This window comes from Larus michahellis, chromosome 4, assembly GCF_964199755.1.
Source record: "Larus michahellis chromosome 4, bLarMic1.1, whole genome shotgun sequence".
Lineage (NCBI taxonomy): Eukaryota > Metazoa > Chordata > Aves > Charadriiformes > Laridae > Larus > Larus michahellis.
In genome coordinates, this window is record NC_133899.1 from 47,092,646 (window position 1) to 47,106,969 (window position 14,324).

The following is a 14,324-nucleotide window of genomic DNA, read 5'->3' on the forward strand; positions in this document are numbered from 1 at the left end:
ATAACAAAGAGCTTCAAGCACTATTGGATCCAACATGAATAAGAAATGTCACTGATTCTCTGGAAAAAAAAGAACATAAACTAAACAAACAAAACAACACACCACTCTCAAAAAAACCAACAAACCCTAGCATACAACACAGCTCCCAAGAATTTTCAGTAGGAAGTAAAATAACTATAAAGCAATCATTCTGATCAGTACAATTGTTGAAGATGCAGACACTTCCACTACATGTAACTAGAAATCCTTGAAAGGTATCAGTTCTGCCTCTAATAGCTTGAGGACTTAAATAATTTAAGAAATTATGAGAGGCACAATCACTATGGAATGACAACTGAAAACTGAGACACTTGTGAGACAATTTTTCCCTGTCTGGAAGTAGCTATGGGACTGGCCACATGTTCCACCATTTCAAAGACAGAAAGACAGATGAAGTGAAGGAATGAACATCTACATTCTTCTTTTCCTTTCATCACTGACGTTAATTTCCAAGCCCAGTGACTAGTTCAGAGTTCTCCTGAAACACAGTGTAATCCTGTACCTGTCAGAAATGACGGAAGGGGAGTATTTGTGACTCTAGGGAACAGCATACAATCTCTGATGACTTGGAGATTTGGCCATTCTTCCCTGCATCTGACTTTATACTCCATCCAAAATCCATGTATCAGGGTAGCCAACAGAAGAGGAAGAATGGTAACGGTAGCAGGGAAACCAGTTCCTTTCAACCCAGAATTGCAAAGCTCTGCTTGCTAATCCAAACAAACTGCATATTGTCTCTATGGCACTGGGATAGCACTGGTCTGCAAAAGACATGCTATAGCTCCTGCAGTTCTAATATGCAAACTGTATGCTAAAATAACATCTCATCAGTGCACTATCTCTTACTGATGAATGTAATCTTCTATTGAAAATCCCTACAATTTTTTAAATGTTCCAATGAAATACAAGTCACATTTGCTGCACTGGAAAGAAATTCTTGAGTCTGTTCTTGAGTCTGTAGGCACAATTAACATAACTAATAAAAAGTATCTGTCCTTCTTATCTGTCCTTAAGCAGAGAGTTACTGAGCCAAAATTCCACACACTAGCAATCAAAATTTCCATCAGTGCTGATAAATAAAACAGCTATAGCCTGAAAAGTGGCACAATATCTCCCTTACTGTTTCCCACCCTAAATTGTTTTTGTCCACAGCTTAGCCCATTGTTAACTTATCTATTCAAGCAATAATTATTATGTGGACTATAATTGTCAATAATACAAAACACAGTTAAAATTAATGTTCCACCTCTCTCTAACCCAATTGTTTAATTACGTTTTTTACCAAGAATCTCCTGTTATCGATGAAGACATCTCACTATATTTACCTACTCTTGGGTAAGAACAGTCGGTTATATTCTTTTTGAAACACCGTGTCTTCCCTGAATTTATTCTAACATTTAGAAACTCACACTGTAATACCAATTACAGACTTAGGAAAAGATACGTATGCCTAACAAAAGAGGAAGAGTCAATAAAATCTATGTTTTAAAGAGCTGACAATTATTCACGTAAGAATTATCTGTGCAGAAATTTAATTAAAAAAATCTTCCTAGTATTTATCATAAATTGAGAGCAAGAAGTTTGCGTATTGCTAGCTACCTTCAGTTGTGCTGCTTACCTACTCAATTTTGACAAATACCTCAAAAATGTGTTAAGTATATAGAAAAAACTATAAAACCATGCATATGTTAATAACTTCAAGATGTTGACTGCAAGAATTCCAGGAACACGAATGCTGTTTTCTTTGAGGCAAACAAACCTATCTCATCCTCCAAACACGAATGCCCATCTAGCTATCTAGCAAAATTGTTCAGCCTAGTATAAGAACAGATCAACTTACTGATCTACAAACAAAAAGGTATTTAACATTGCCACTATTTTTACAACCTGAATTTCCCGTCAGTTCAGTTTACATTTAAAATTATTTCAATTATTTCATTTTTTTAGTGTGTGAATGACTATTGGGCACAACTTTCTTTGGAATTGTTTTGCTTTGTATTTGAAACATGCTTTACTGTTTTAAAGTTTACCAACAATAAATAGCCTCTATTTAATAGTCTCTTCCCACAAAAACTAGATTCATATCTGGCACATAACACAGTGGCAGACTGATGAAGGATTGTAATTTAAATCTGAAATACAAAAGTTTTGTATTAAAAAATCTCTGTCAAAGCAAAGATATCTTAATAAGGGCAATATTTTTTCAATACAATGAGAAAATAAAATTTAAAAATTGCTTATGTATACAATTGCAGTCCTTAGTTATTATGCTCCACATAAAATTAAAGAAAAACGTATCAAAATAGTTCTACATGAAAGAAGCTGCAAAAAGCAAGAAATTATTTGAGTTATTAAGTCTTACCTGACCAGTGTCCAGTGGTGGTACCTGACCTGTCAGTACATGTCTCACTTACAGGCCTGAATACTGTCTCCCAGCCACCGGTAGCATAGCGCCAATTCTGAGACTCTAAAATAAGTGTTCGCTGGGTGCCATAAGCAATCATGAAGCAGTAGACTACATGATGAAGTTGACAACCATAGCCACAGCCTTTGTTGATATTACACACGAGTTTCTTAGCTTTGCTGCAGTCCTTCGGGTTCTGTAAGTATGGATGAAAAAGTGAAGTTGAAGAGAAGATATACACAAAGGCATATTTTTTTCTGAACAACTGACAAATGTCATAAATCATGCAAGTCATCCTGCTATAATACAGTTCATATTAAAATGGATGAGCAAGCTTCAGCTCTATGAAAATTTTACGTGAATTCTTCCCTGTGAACGTGAACAGTTATTGAACGTACTTCACTATCCTAATGTAAAATAGAATACCTTCAACATTTTAAATTACTTTCCCATTTGTAAATCTGTCAGAATAAGCTAACATTTGGACTCAGAGTTCACATTTCATCAACATGATGCTCATTGTTGGAATGCTTTTTCCTTTGGCATTTTTCCAAGTTTCTTAGTTCTCCTTCAATGAGCATGCATGACATCCAATGAAAGAAAATTTCCACCTGTTTATAGTACACAGAATAGACCAGACTCTTATTAATGGACTGCTTCCCAGACTAACTGACCATATACCAAATACAGAATATGAAACACATACCTGAGGAGACCAATAAAAGACAGAATTTTAATCTGCATGCACTCTCAATAAAATAATATACTACACTTCCACAATCCAGGAAACAAGGAAGGAGGCAAATGTGTACATGATGTGAATGCTACTTTTAAAAGTACAAGCTAATAAATATTTTTAGGTACACAGACAACACAACAACATAACCTACAGAAGTTACTCTTTCTGTAAAATATAGTACTTTGCTGTAAACATTCACATTTACATGTCTTGACATACTTCTGCATTACAAAAAGGTTTTTTATAAAATCTCTAGGATGAAAAGTTAAGTTTTGGTTAAGCTGCAAGAATACTGATATTTGAGCATCAGTATAGACTCTGTTCCTCTCACATCTAACAACTTTAAATAAAATTTCTGTAAATTTGCAACAAATTAGGTCTTTCCAAAAAACAATAATCACCTTCTGCAGAACTGAGATCTGTCCATTAAATGATCTTAAAGATAATGTGAATATTCTGAGTCATAAAATACTTAATAAAAATTTTAATTTGTGCATTCAGTTGTGTAAGAGAGAGAATAGTGCAGATCTGAGGAAAAAAAAGCAATGAGACAATTGCTTCAGCATTTGATTTTTTTCATTTTTAAGGAAAAAACATCTGATTCAAAGCCTAATTAGCTACGAAAATCAATAAATCAAATGTTTGTGACAAACAGAAAGCTAGTTAAGCTAATTTCTTTATGACTATGGGTTTTTTTTTCAAATTGCTATCCTTAAATTTTAAGACAAGGCAGCATTTGAGTTTAATTTTTTTGTGGAAAACTTAAAAAAAAAAGAAAGTAGAGGTATACTGCAGTTTCAACTGGTATTTCCTGAAAAAGGTGGAATTAATAACCTTTGCGAAGGAACAAAAATTACAATCACGTTGCATGCATCAGAATAGGTTGTGTGTTCATAAGCCAAAAATGCCAGCCAAAGCAACACATAAAACTATTGAGTTGATAAATGATAACAACAGTCAATTTCAAATACAGTGAAGGCTGACAGAAGATTTTTCCTCCTGGCCTAAAGTCATAGAAAAGGATTATAAAACTCTGATTTGAATGAGCAGTGTACTCTGTTCTCATCCCTAACTACACTGCTCATCACAGACTCTTCTATCCAATTGAGTTGTGCACATAATCAAGGGAGGGATGGTAGGGACTTTCCAGATTGTCATGCCCTGTTATGTAACAGCCATACAACTGCATTTAAAAAAAACCCAACCAAAAACACAAAAAAAAAAAACCCAACCAAAAAAAAAGAAACAACTAACCACACAAAACATACTTCAATATGTAAAAGGTCAGATTATCAAGCCATGCCAGAGTTTACACCTCTTATTTTTCTCAGAATTACTTATATAAACACTACAACTGAAAATACTAACAAATTTTCAGAACTATAAAATGGTTAAAATTATGTGTTTCTGTGGAAGAGAATGTTACACATCCCCTAAAATAAAAGAGGATTTTTATAACTGGCAAAATGGATTTGGTGGTCTGTCATCACCAATAACACGAGCATACACTGTTGTTCTCACAAAATTCAGGGTTTCCACTAAACTGATACAGTTACATTCTCACACAAATAAGGGGAGCATGCCATTACTTTCTATTTGTAAGCACTGGCAGATTCCAGCTCCCTCTTTCTTACAAAGTTTTATAGTCCTTTAGGCCAAAAATGACCTACCCTGCCTAGGTTACAAGAAAAGTAGTAGACTCAGGTTTTCCCTGCAAGAAATGTACCTCCCTAGTTCTTCCGTAGTATTTGACAGATAAGGTCACAAGCTGCATAAGCGTAGCAGAGTTACAGAATCTGTCTGACATCTCTTTTACTAATGGAGCTGGGAAATCACCTATTACATTGCAGCCTACAAAACTGCATTAGTAATGAGAGAAACAGTGATGTTTAGTCTTTGATTTAATTAACATTCGTGGGTTTGCCTGTTTGAAGGAATATCCTTGAATGGCTTCTTTTGAGTAACTGACTTGGGTAGCTACTTTATTTTCATAAGACTTATTTAAAACTGTTCTCCTGCATCCATTTAAAAATTATTTTAACTAAGACATACCAAACATGAACCATTAGCTTTTAAATCAAATTATTTAAAAGTCATTTTTAGTACCTATGGTTCACCAAAGGAATGCTGCCACTATAAATCTTTTCAAGACTAACAAGACTGAAGCAGATTCTGTGCTGTGACTGACTGCCCCAAATATGTAAGCCTTGTTAAATTCAACCTTAAACTTAATTTTGCAAGAGCGGCACAGTATAAGTCTTGTATTGAAGGATATCTTCTAGAGAAGAGGCTAGACTGTCATTTCCATCCCAAACTCTCCAGGGTACTCCAGCTTTTGTAGACCTCTATGTATCGCATCCCCTTCTCAGTTCTCTTAACAGACTGAAATCTTCATCTATTTAGTCTTTACTCTCAGAGATACCAGGTTCATGTATTCGATCATGCACATCACTTTCCTCTGCAAGTTTTCTAGTTTTATTATATCCTTTCTGATACTAAGGGACTAGAACTGCACAGTCTATCCTCAATGCAGATACACTGTTTAAATACTGTTGAGCGCTGAAGTGGTATTTTCAAAGAATTTTCTGTGGTAACTCCAAGATCTTGTTACTCAATGGTATTAGTCAACTGTATATGCATATGTGAGTTAAATACTGTCTTTCCCCGTGTACATAACTCTGTGTACCTGAGTACAAAATTCAGTGCAGATGACTGTAATGTACAATTTTAATATGCAAAGATAACATGACTGGAGTATGAACTAATAGCTTAAAATTCTTCTGCAAGTATTAGTCTCAGGCTGTTTATCACAAAGTTTGCAGAATAGTGATGGTATTAAAACCAGATATTTTAAATAAATTGTTTAAAATGCAACAACATTTTGGTCTTGATTTTATATCTCTAATTAAAACAAAAACAAACCAAAAAAGGACACTGAAATCCTGTGAAGTATTAAAATAAATCAGTATTGTCTTGTAAAATAACTGAAAACCTGGAAAAAGCTTTGAGGGAAAAATTATAGCTATAGTGGGAAATACCCATTACTGAGTGGGTATTTATTTTTCCCCTAAACAACAGCAATGTTTTCAATGGAACCATTAGCAAGAATGGTGAGAATGGACCATATCCCTGTTCATGTAATTCTACATATTAAACAAAAAAATCAATAGATGTAACAGTCTCTAGCACATTATTTGTACCATGAGTTCGGTTTTGGTTCTTATTCCTGTTGGGTGACTGAGTACTCTTGAGTAAAATGAAAACACACTCCACTAACTCCATAAGCTGCTGAAAGATAATGAAACACCATAGCATTTTCTTAATGTAACGTATAGCTCCAAAATTACAGTTCGTGGTATTTTTACATTCAGATTACTAGCATACAACAATAGCAACAAAAATAAAATCAAATCAAAATTGTTATAAACATGATAATTTGAAACATATAAACACAGGCAAAATCTGTAGCAGTAAATTAAACGTGCCTAAGACGACTTCTAGTTGGCACAGAAAAGACTGCATACATGCTATTAAACTTTCTAAATCTCTTAAAACAGGGTAGCCACACACAGTAGATTTATGAAAAGTGTCTTGTACTAAGTCTCAAATACAGTCAAAGAACTGTTTGGGAGAAAACTACTTGATGTGTGTGAAAAGCATACCAGGAACCATTCTAACAATTTAAACGTATAGAATATTATGTTCCAGTGCCTGGGAACATCCCCTATCATTGTTTGACTGGAGTAAAAATAGTCTTAGGACTATTTCCAGATCCCCATCTTCCACTTCTCTCAGTGCTCAAAGAAGCTTCTTCTCCGGGGCTCTTGGCTAGCCTATTCACAGTCAGCAGGATCAGATCGGAAAAATATCAGAAATGCTGCTTCAATATCTCACCGCCTTCCGCTGCTTTCAAGTGTGTAGTTACCCATCAAAGCACATGACAAACTCATAAAAGTAAACTCTGCTACTTAACACACATTTTACTGAGAGAGAACTGTGTTGTTTGTAAATTTGAAAAAATTTAGAGACATGTATTCTCATCAATGAATCAAGAAAACTACAGCAGAATGGGCAAGGAGTCTGCTACAAATCACCAAGTAACCTCATAAAGATAGTATGATGCTCATTAACAAAGATGTTCTTTCTTATATTTTCCATAAATATTTTATTCATTAATGCTACACAGTCTGCTGGAGGAGGCAGTCCCACCCAAATTCTGTGGAAAATCCTATTTTTTGAGAGAATGATGTCAATACACAATGAAAGAATCTGTTCACAAAAAAGATGAATAAGAGCCAGAGATGTGTAACTAATAAATAAATAAATAAATAAATCCGCTGATCACTCACTGGACAAAATGTCAGATTACAAATATAATTACAATTGAATTTCAATCCACCAGTAGGTAAGTTTCAATCCATTCTGTAGGTAATTAAGAACTATTAAAATCTACAGTAGTAAAATAGAAAGAAAAAGAAATGCGTATATCTGGGACTCCATCAAATGTACAACTAAATCTCTCAATGAGTAGGTTTTGGTTTGCACGGAGAGCTGGATGACTGAGCAACATCCTCCAGCTAGTGAACAGAGCTCCTGGGGCTTTATAAGAAATTTTCAATTCAAGCCACACTTCCAAATCTGAAGTAGGCTAGTTATAGAAACCTTACTTGACAAAATGTGTTTTAAAGGCAGTTTCATTTTTTATGAACTATTTAAATTACATCATTTCCCACGACAATGCAAGTAATTCTGGAAGTACCAAAACTAATCAAACAAGTTTCCTATGCATTTTTAATTAACGAATCCTTCCTGTGTGGATTCTGTGGTGCCTAAAGAAGGCTAAGTGCAAACTTCATTTTTCTCAAGTTGATGCACTAATAGTTTCTTGCCTCTACCTTCCCCACTTACTTCCACAGAAAAATCTGCATCAAGAAAATGTAAAACTGATGACGCTGTAGAAAATAATGTAACAAGGTAAAAATAACCACCTGTTAGATGCTACATTTTTAGGCCTTCCTAGTCTGTCAGTAAACTGGAATCTGAGACAGAACCTATTCATTATTCTGTTCAATGACTTCCCCTTAGATATGGGCAACTACACGACTGTCATTATCTCCTTTCAATTGGGATGACTACTGGTGTCACTTACTTATTTATAATTAAATGAGTGAGTGTATGTAAGTAAAATGATTAAAATTTAACCAAATTAATAACAGACATAGTTTTCAAGTTTAAGGCAACTAGAAGACATAGCTAGAATGTGCCAACATTATGAGTTCATAACCACAAATCTGGACTGGATCTATACTACCTAAGTAAGCAAGTAGCACTTGTGGCCAGGAACACATTTCAGTTAAGCTTAAGGATATGGCCTTTTTCAACCGTTTGCCTTGCCAGTATCTAATCTTGCTTTTATCATTTCAAGATGAGACTACTAAAGTGTGCTATTCCTAGGTTCTACTAGGTTATTCCTAGGTCTACTTCTTAAATCTATTCAGAAACTAACACTGGCAATCACAACATTTTTCTCGTTGAGTAAGTGAATTATCAGGATGCTAGAAAGCTTTCAAATAAACTTAAGGTTGATGAGTCTACCACAGGAAAACTGAAGGGACATAAGGTCTGCCCATTACAAAAATCATATTTTCTCCTAGAAAAGCGCCCATACAGACACATAGCTGAAGTCTTTCATAAAAAAGTAAATGCTGACGGACAATTTTCTATGAGATTTTTTTTTCCACTCTGGAATTTACTTTTCCCATTGTTTCCTATTAGTTTGAATTTATCAACAGCATACTACAACTGCCACAAAACACTACAAATTGTTTCTCATGAGTGAAGTGGAATAACCGGGAAAAGATATAATACATTAGATTTGAATTGTTGAAGGATACAAGTTTACACTTTCGAAGACTTACAGTTGTGAAGGGAACATCCTTTCACACATAATGCAGAGTGCCCACAGCCATTTTTGTTGTTGTCATTTTAGCATGAGTACTTTTATTAGAAGTATATATCATTAATTTTAATGGCAGAGAAAGAGGATCTAATACAGTTTAAGACAGACAAAAAAATATTAAATTACCAAAAATACTGCAAAATCCAGAAACCTCGGAATCGAGTCTTGTAAGCAACTTTCCTTTCTTTGCATACATATGCAACCCCAAATAAATAGTATGGATATGGCAAACTATGACTATTATAACTGATGATGTTGAGTACTTAGTAACCCTTCTCTGCTTACATTTTTAACCTTCAAATTTGAACAAAATGTTTTGATTTCTCTAAAAATTGGAGGCAAAAATATTCTGCTATTGGGTGACTGCATGCTGAATCACAAACTTCCTAAAATAAATAGGACAAAAATAAGCACAAAAGGAAAGGGGAAGAAAACAAACTGCCGCCTTCATTATCATTTGTTCACTCTACCACTTCCAGAATATACGGTACTACAGGAGCCCTTGTCTGACATCTCTTGCACACTCTCTTCAATCGTTTGATAATGAACATCTCTGAAAATACAGTCTTTTGCTTAAATATAAGCTCATAGCTTTGTAAGTGTTGCTCTAACTACAGGGAACTAGCTAAATGTAGCCTCATTAAATCAAATTTATGGTAATGCCATCCAAATGAAGTAGCAGTCATCACTATTCACAATCATTCAGCTAAATGATTTCCCAGGGAGATGTCCCAAAATAATGCAGCTGTCACTGTTCTACATGTACCAGAAAGAAAACTATATGGTACCTTTATTCTTCACCAAAAAATAAATAATTTACAAATATGTTCCAGATAGTTCTTTTTGGTAAGGAGTTGGGGGCCAAGGGTCGTTCAATTTCATTTTTTAAATTTCATTTTTAAATACAGTTATATTATGAATAGAGGTGTATATGTATAATTTCAGAACATGGACTGCTTTACACTGCATACTCACGATCAGCCCCATACTTTTCAAAATCCTGAAACCCACACTAGAAAGCAAGTTAACTTGTGTAGTCACAAACATATTCCAGTTTTGGATCATTACTTGCAACAATCGTTCAAGAAAGGAGATATTTTTATCTTTAGAAGGGCTCCAAAAGCCTACATCTCGCTTAGTGTACAAGCATGTAGGCAAGAGATTGAATCCTTGTTTTTTTTCAGACAAAAGAAAGAATAAAAAGGAAAAGAGAGACAGTAGTAATTGTATATGTGAATGACCCGTCTCAAAGACTGCAACTACTCACAAGAAAGAATATTTTCTGTCTTTGAAAAGTTGGCTCGGTTTCCACCCCGACTTTGGGCAATGTTGCACACATTGAGAATTACCTGCTGTAGGGTCTGAATCTTTTATATGAATGATAGTAATAGTATACACCTGGAGCTAAACGATCATCCAGTAGGCACTAAACCATTCTACCCACAGTTTCTTGCTACAGTGTAATTTTGGGGCGGCGGGGGTGGGGGGGTGGTGGGATTGTGCCTTTTAGCACTAAGAAACAAAGCAGTCATGGAGTAAGGGACAAAGTCCATTCAAAGATCAAAACCAGACCATAAAAAGGAGTGAGAAACAGCAAATACACGGAGAAATGGCCTCTAATTATCTTAGCAGGACTTTCATGCAAGAAACATGGAAGAACTGGTAAAGGCACAACCGTTAAATTAAACGTCTAAGAAACTTCAAATTAGTCAAGTCTAAAGGAGATTGTCATGTTTTCCATAAGAAAATAATTAAACTAAGCATGACTCATGAAAAGTGAAACTTTGTATTGATAACTACATTTAAAATAAGCATAAACGAAGAAAAAATATTCAAGTTTCAAAATTCAGATTAATTAAAATCTTGGCCATCATTTTCCACAGTGACATGAACTCACGGGAGGCCTATTATTAGCTAAGTAATACCTTAGACTGCATAAAAAACAAGATAACAAAAAACCTATTTTGGTGCTATTCCATAAATCAACAGTCTATTGTCATTTGTCAGCTAGTGGATGCTCACTTCAAATAGCCTAGTGAAGAACTAGTGTTAAGGGAAAACATCAGGAAAAAAAAATTAAGGTACTATAAATTTTCACACATAAAGAATGATTGAAAATTTTAGGTATGTCACCATTCTTCAACTTAAATGTCAAAGACAATTACTAAGGAAACACATGTCCCTTCTGTATAGTTTCTAGATCCTTTCATGTGAAACAGTCATATGGAATTTGATGTGCAGCAGTAATGCATTTATATGTTTTTAATTTCTATAATCTACCAGTGATGACTTCTTAAAAACAAAAAACAATGTAATTCCCTCTGTAATACGGAAAACACTAGAACTTAAAAAAAAAGAAAAAAGAAAAAAAGGAGGGAAACACTCCTTTTCCTATGTGTTTCTCTGTGTTACAGGATAAAACCATAATGATTAATTTTATATTTTACATGCATAAATACGAATAAATGCTCAGTTCTTCCCCTGACAGAAATTTTATTATTGATTCCTTCTTAACAAATTTACAAATAAAACAGAAAAAGAAAGGCCTTTATGATGGAAACTGAGCCAAGTATGTTAGACCTAATTCTAATTCTGAACCTAATGCCATAACTTTCTGTAAATCACCTGCTAGTGCTCATCATCTGGTTTTCTTCTCAAGATAAGGAGGATAAAGACAGTTACCTTTCTTGGAAGTGCCTGAGGATATAATACGCTTTCTGAAAGGCTTTAACTGGTTGTGTTACAAATACAAAATATTAGGATTCTGCATGTGTTGTGACTTGGCATTAGTTTCATTGTTAATATTGTTTCTACATTTTTTTTAAAAATGGGAATAAATTACCTTAATAGGGAGGAAAGCCCTTTATCATAGACTATGTGCATCTAAATACATTTTAGGAGGAGGTAATTGGGCTCCCAGCTCCTCACTCAGTAAGTAAATTTGTTTCAAATTCACTAGAAAACAATGTAAGCATTTATTTAGTGCTTCAATTTTGAGCTTCTGTTCTCCTAAACGACTTTTACTGTTGTTATTCATTGAATATGCGTGGAGGTCCTATTCTTGAACTAAGGTCTGTTCTGTAAAACATACAATAGGAAGACAATCACTCTCCAGAAATGCATATATGCTTAGATAAGACCACAAACTGGTAAGATGAAAGAAGAGAAAAAGTCACAGGAAGGCCATATTTATGAACATGAAAAGTAGTTATAGTCACCACTGCCAAACAGTGACATCCAAAATGAAAGAATGGGGAACAGTTCTCAAGGAGCTGAAGGAAGACAATAAAGTGATGTCTCCTGCATAATTTACAGGGACTTTTTTCCACGTTAGGGTGTCTTTTTTTTTTTTTAAAAACACGCAACAAATATATAGCTTGGTCACAGAAGAGAAAATTCCAATAGCAGAACTGTGAAACGTGAAATAATGAACATCTAAGAACGAAATTCAGCTATTTACATAAAGAAAAGATCAGACATTAGGGGTGACTGTACGAAACAGAGTGGTGAGGTGCACATATGCAAGGAAAAACAAGCCAAGTACAAAGAAAACAGACTACATCAAATATCTTTCTGCTCACTTCATTCATACATTAATGAAAGTCCCAAAAACCTTCAGATCAAGTTTTGTTTAAATTTGAGACACATACAAGCACATATATTAAAATGGCTTTACGTACTCACAATACGAGCATCCCACACAACTGTTGAAACAGTCTAGGACTGGACAATACATTATACAAGCACTTCAATTTTGCATACTTATATTTTTAAAAATGAGCTGCCCGTTCATAATTTTCATACAAGGACAGTCATATTTTTATTTTTAACACTGTGCAAACATATGTATTCCGATACTCTAAAGAATCAAAAATGGAAAGCAGAGACTTATCTTTTATAATAAAATAAAGAATACAACAGGTAAGTACAGCCCAGTGAAAACAATGGAAAAACAAAACAAAACCAAACAAAAAACCCAAACCAACAAGAAAACCCCAAAATCACAAAGATTTGCTTGAAATACTATCATTCCATATACATATAAAATACATTTGAAACAAACTTTCTAATTTCTTTTGTATGTAATTCATTGATATACAAACATTCACTTAAGACTGTCATGTAATTGTTCCATTACAAGGGTATAGCTAACTGCTATGCGTAAAAATAAAAGAAGTTTACCTTGATTTAAAAGCTCTACCCTCTTACCTGTAGGTAAGTTATTCTCCTCTGTACCAAATCTGTTAGATCTTTGGCCTCTTTTTCTCGCCAGTCTCCTGCTCCATCTGTTTGACTGAGGTAGTACAAGTCGGTCATTATTGACCTATAAACGACAATGGAAAATATCTTAAAAAAATGGGAAACAACCTTAAAATTGAAGGATTAAATCAAAGAAAAATTAAACAGATATTTCAATTATACCCTCAAAAACAGTTTCTTCATGCCACCTTGTACCCCACAATCCAAACAGGAGCCAAGAAATGGACTGTGTCCATTTAACCTATGTTCCATACCCATGACAAATTATAGCATTAAACAGGAGATGGGTTAAAAAAAAACTATTAGGCCTGCTATAGAGCATTTGTTTCTGGTATGTGCATATGGTATGTGACATTCATTTGCTGAGATTAGCCAGGAATTTTGTGAAAAACAGCCCGAAGAGTAACACTCAAGAAAAGGTTTTTTTGTATCTGTGGCTTTGGGGAGGAAATACAAATTTAGAGGCAAACTGTTCAAAACATTTGTAAAAACATTAAAGGCTATTCTACAAGTAACAGGTAGCCCAATTCAGAACGAATAATTTCAAAGTCGTCTTTATAGACTGAGAATATTTAAAGTTGATAAGCATTTCTACATAACAATGTTAATATTTTAAGTTTGAACCACTTTTCTTCATTCTTTCACCTGAACTTGAGAGGTTGCAATTTATTGCCTGAAATTCTTGATAAGCCACAATTTTAATCACTACAAAGACATGCAACAAAACAAAGGCAGAGAAATTTGGGAGGTGACAAAAAAGAGGTTACAAAAAGACAAGCCTATTTCTTAACAGGCTGTGAAGTGGTCTTGTCAGTGAAGTAATACAAGACACTCTTGTTGGCAGCACTTGTTAGTACTGGAACCACAAACCTAGTTAGCTAAGGCTATCCCTTGTAAATAAGCTTAGCAAGTGAGAAGCGAGC

At 34.4% G+C, this 14,324-nt stretch overlaps 1 protein-coding gene across 2 annotated transcripts in view; it reads right to left on the bottom strand.

Moving 5' to 3' along the window:
- Positions 1-14,324, bottom strand: part of FUT8 (fucosyltransferase 8) — a 121,144-nt gene that overhangs the window by 33,966 nt on the left and 72,854 nt on the right. For both annotated transcript variants that reach the window (XM_074584341.1, XM_074584340.1), the window contains 2 exons: positions 13,351-13,465; positions 2,402-2,639 (listed from right to left, as the gene is read on the bottom strand). In XM_074584341.1, the coding sequence (XP_074440442.1) occupies positions 2,402-2,639; positions 13,351-13,465 (353 nt within the window). The remainder of the gene's footprint in view (positions 1-2,401; positions 2,640-13,350; positions 13,466-14,324) is intronic.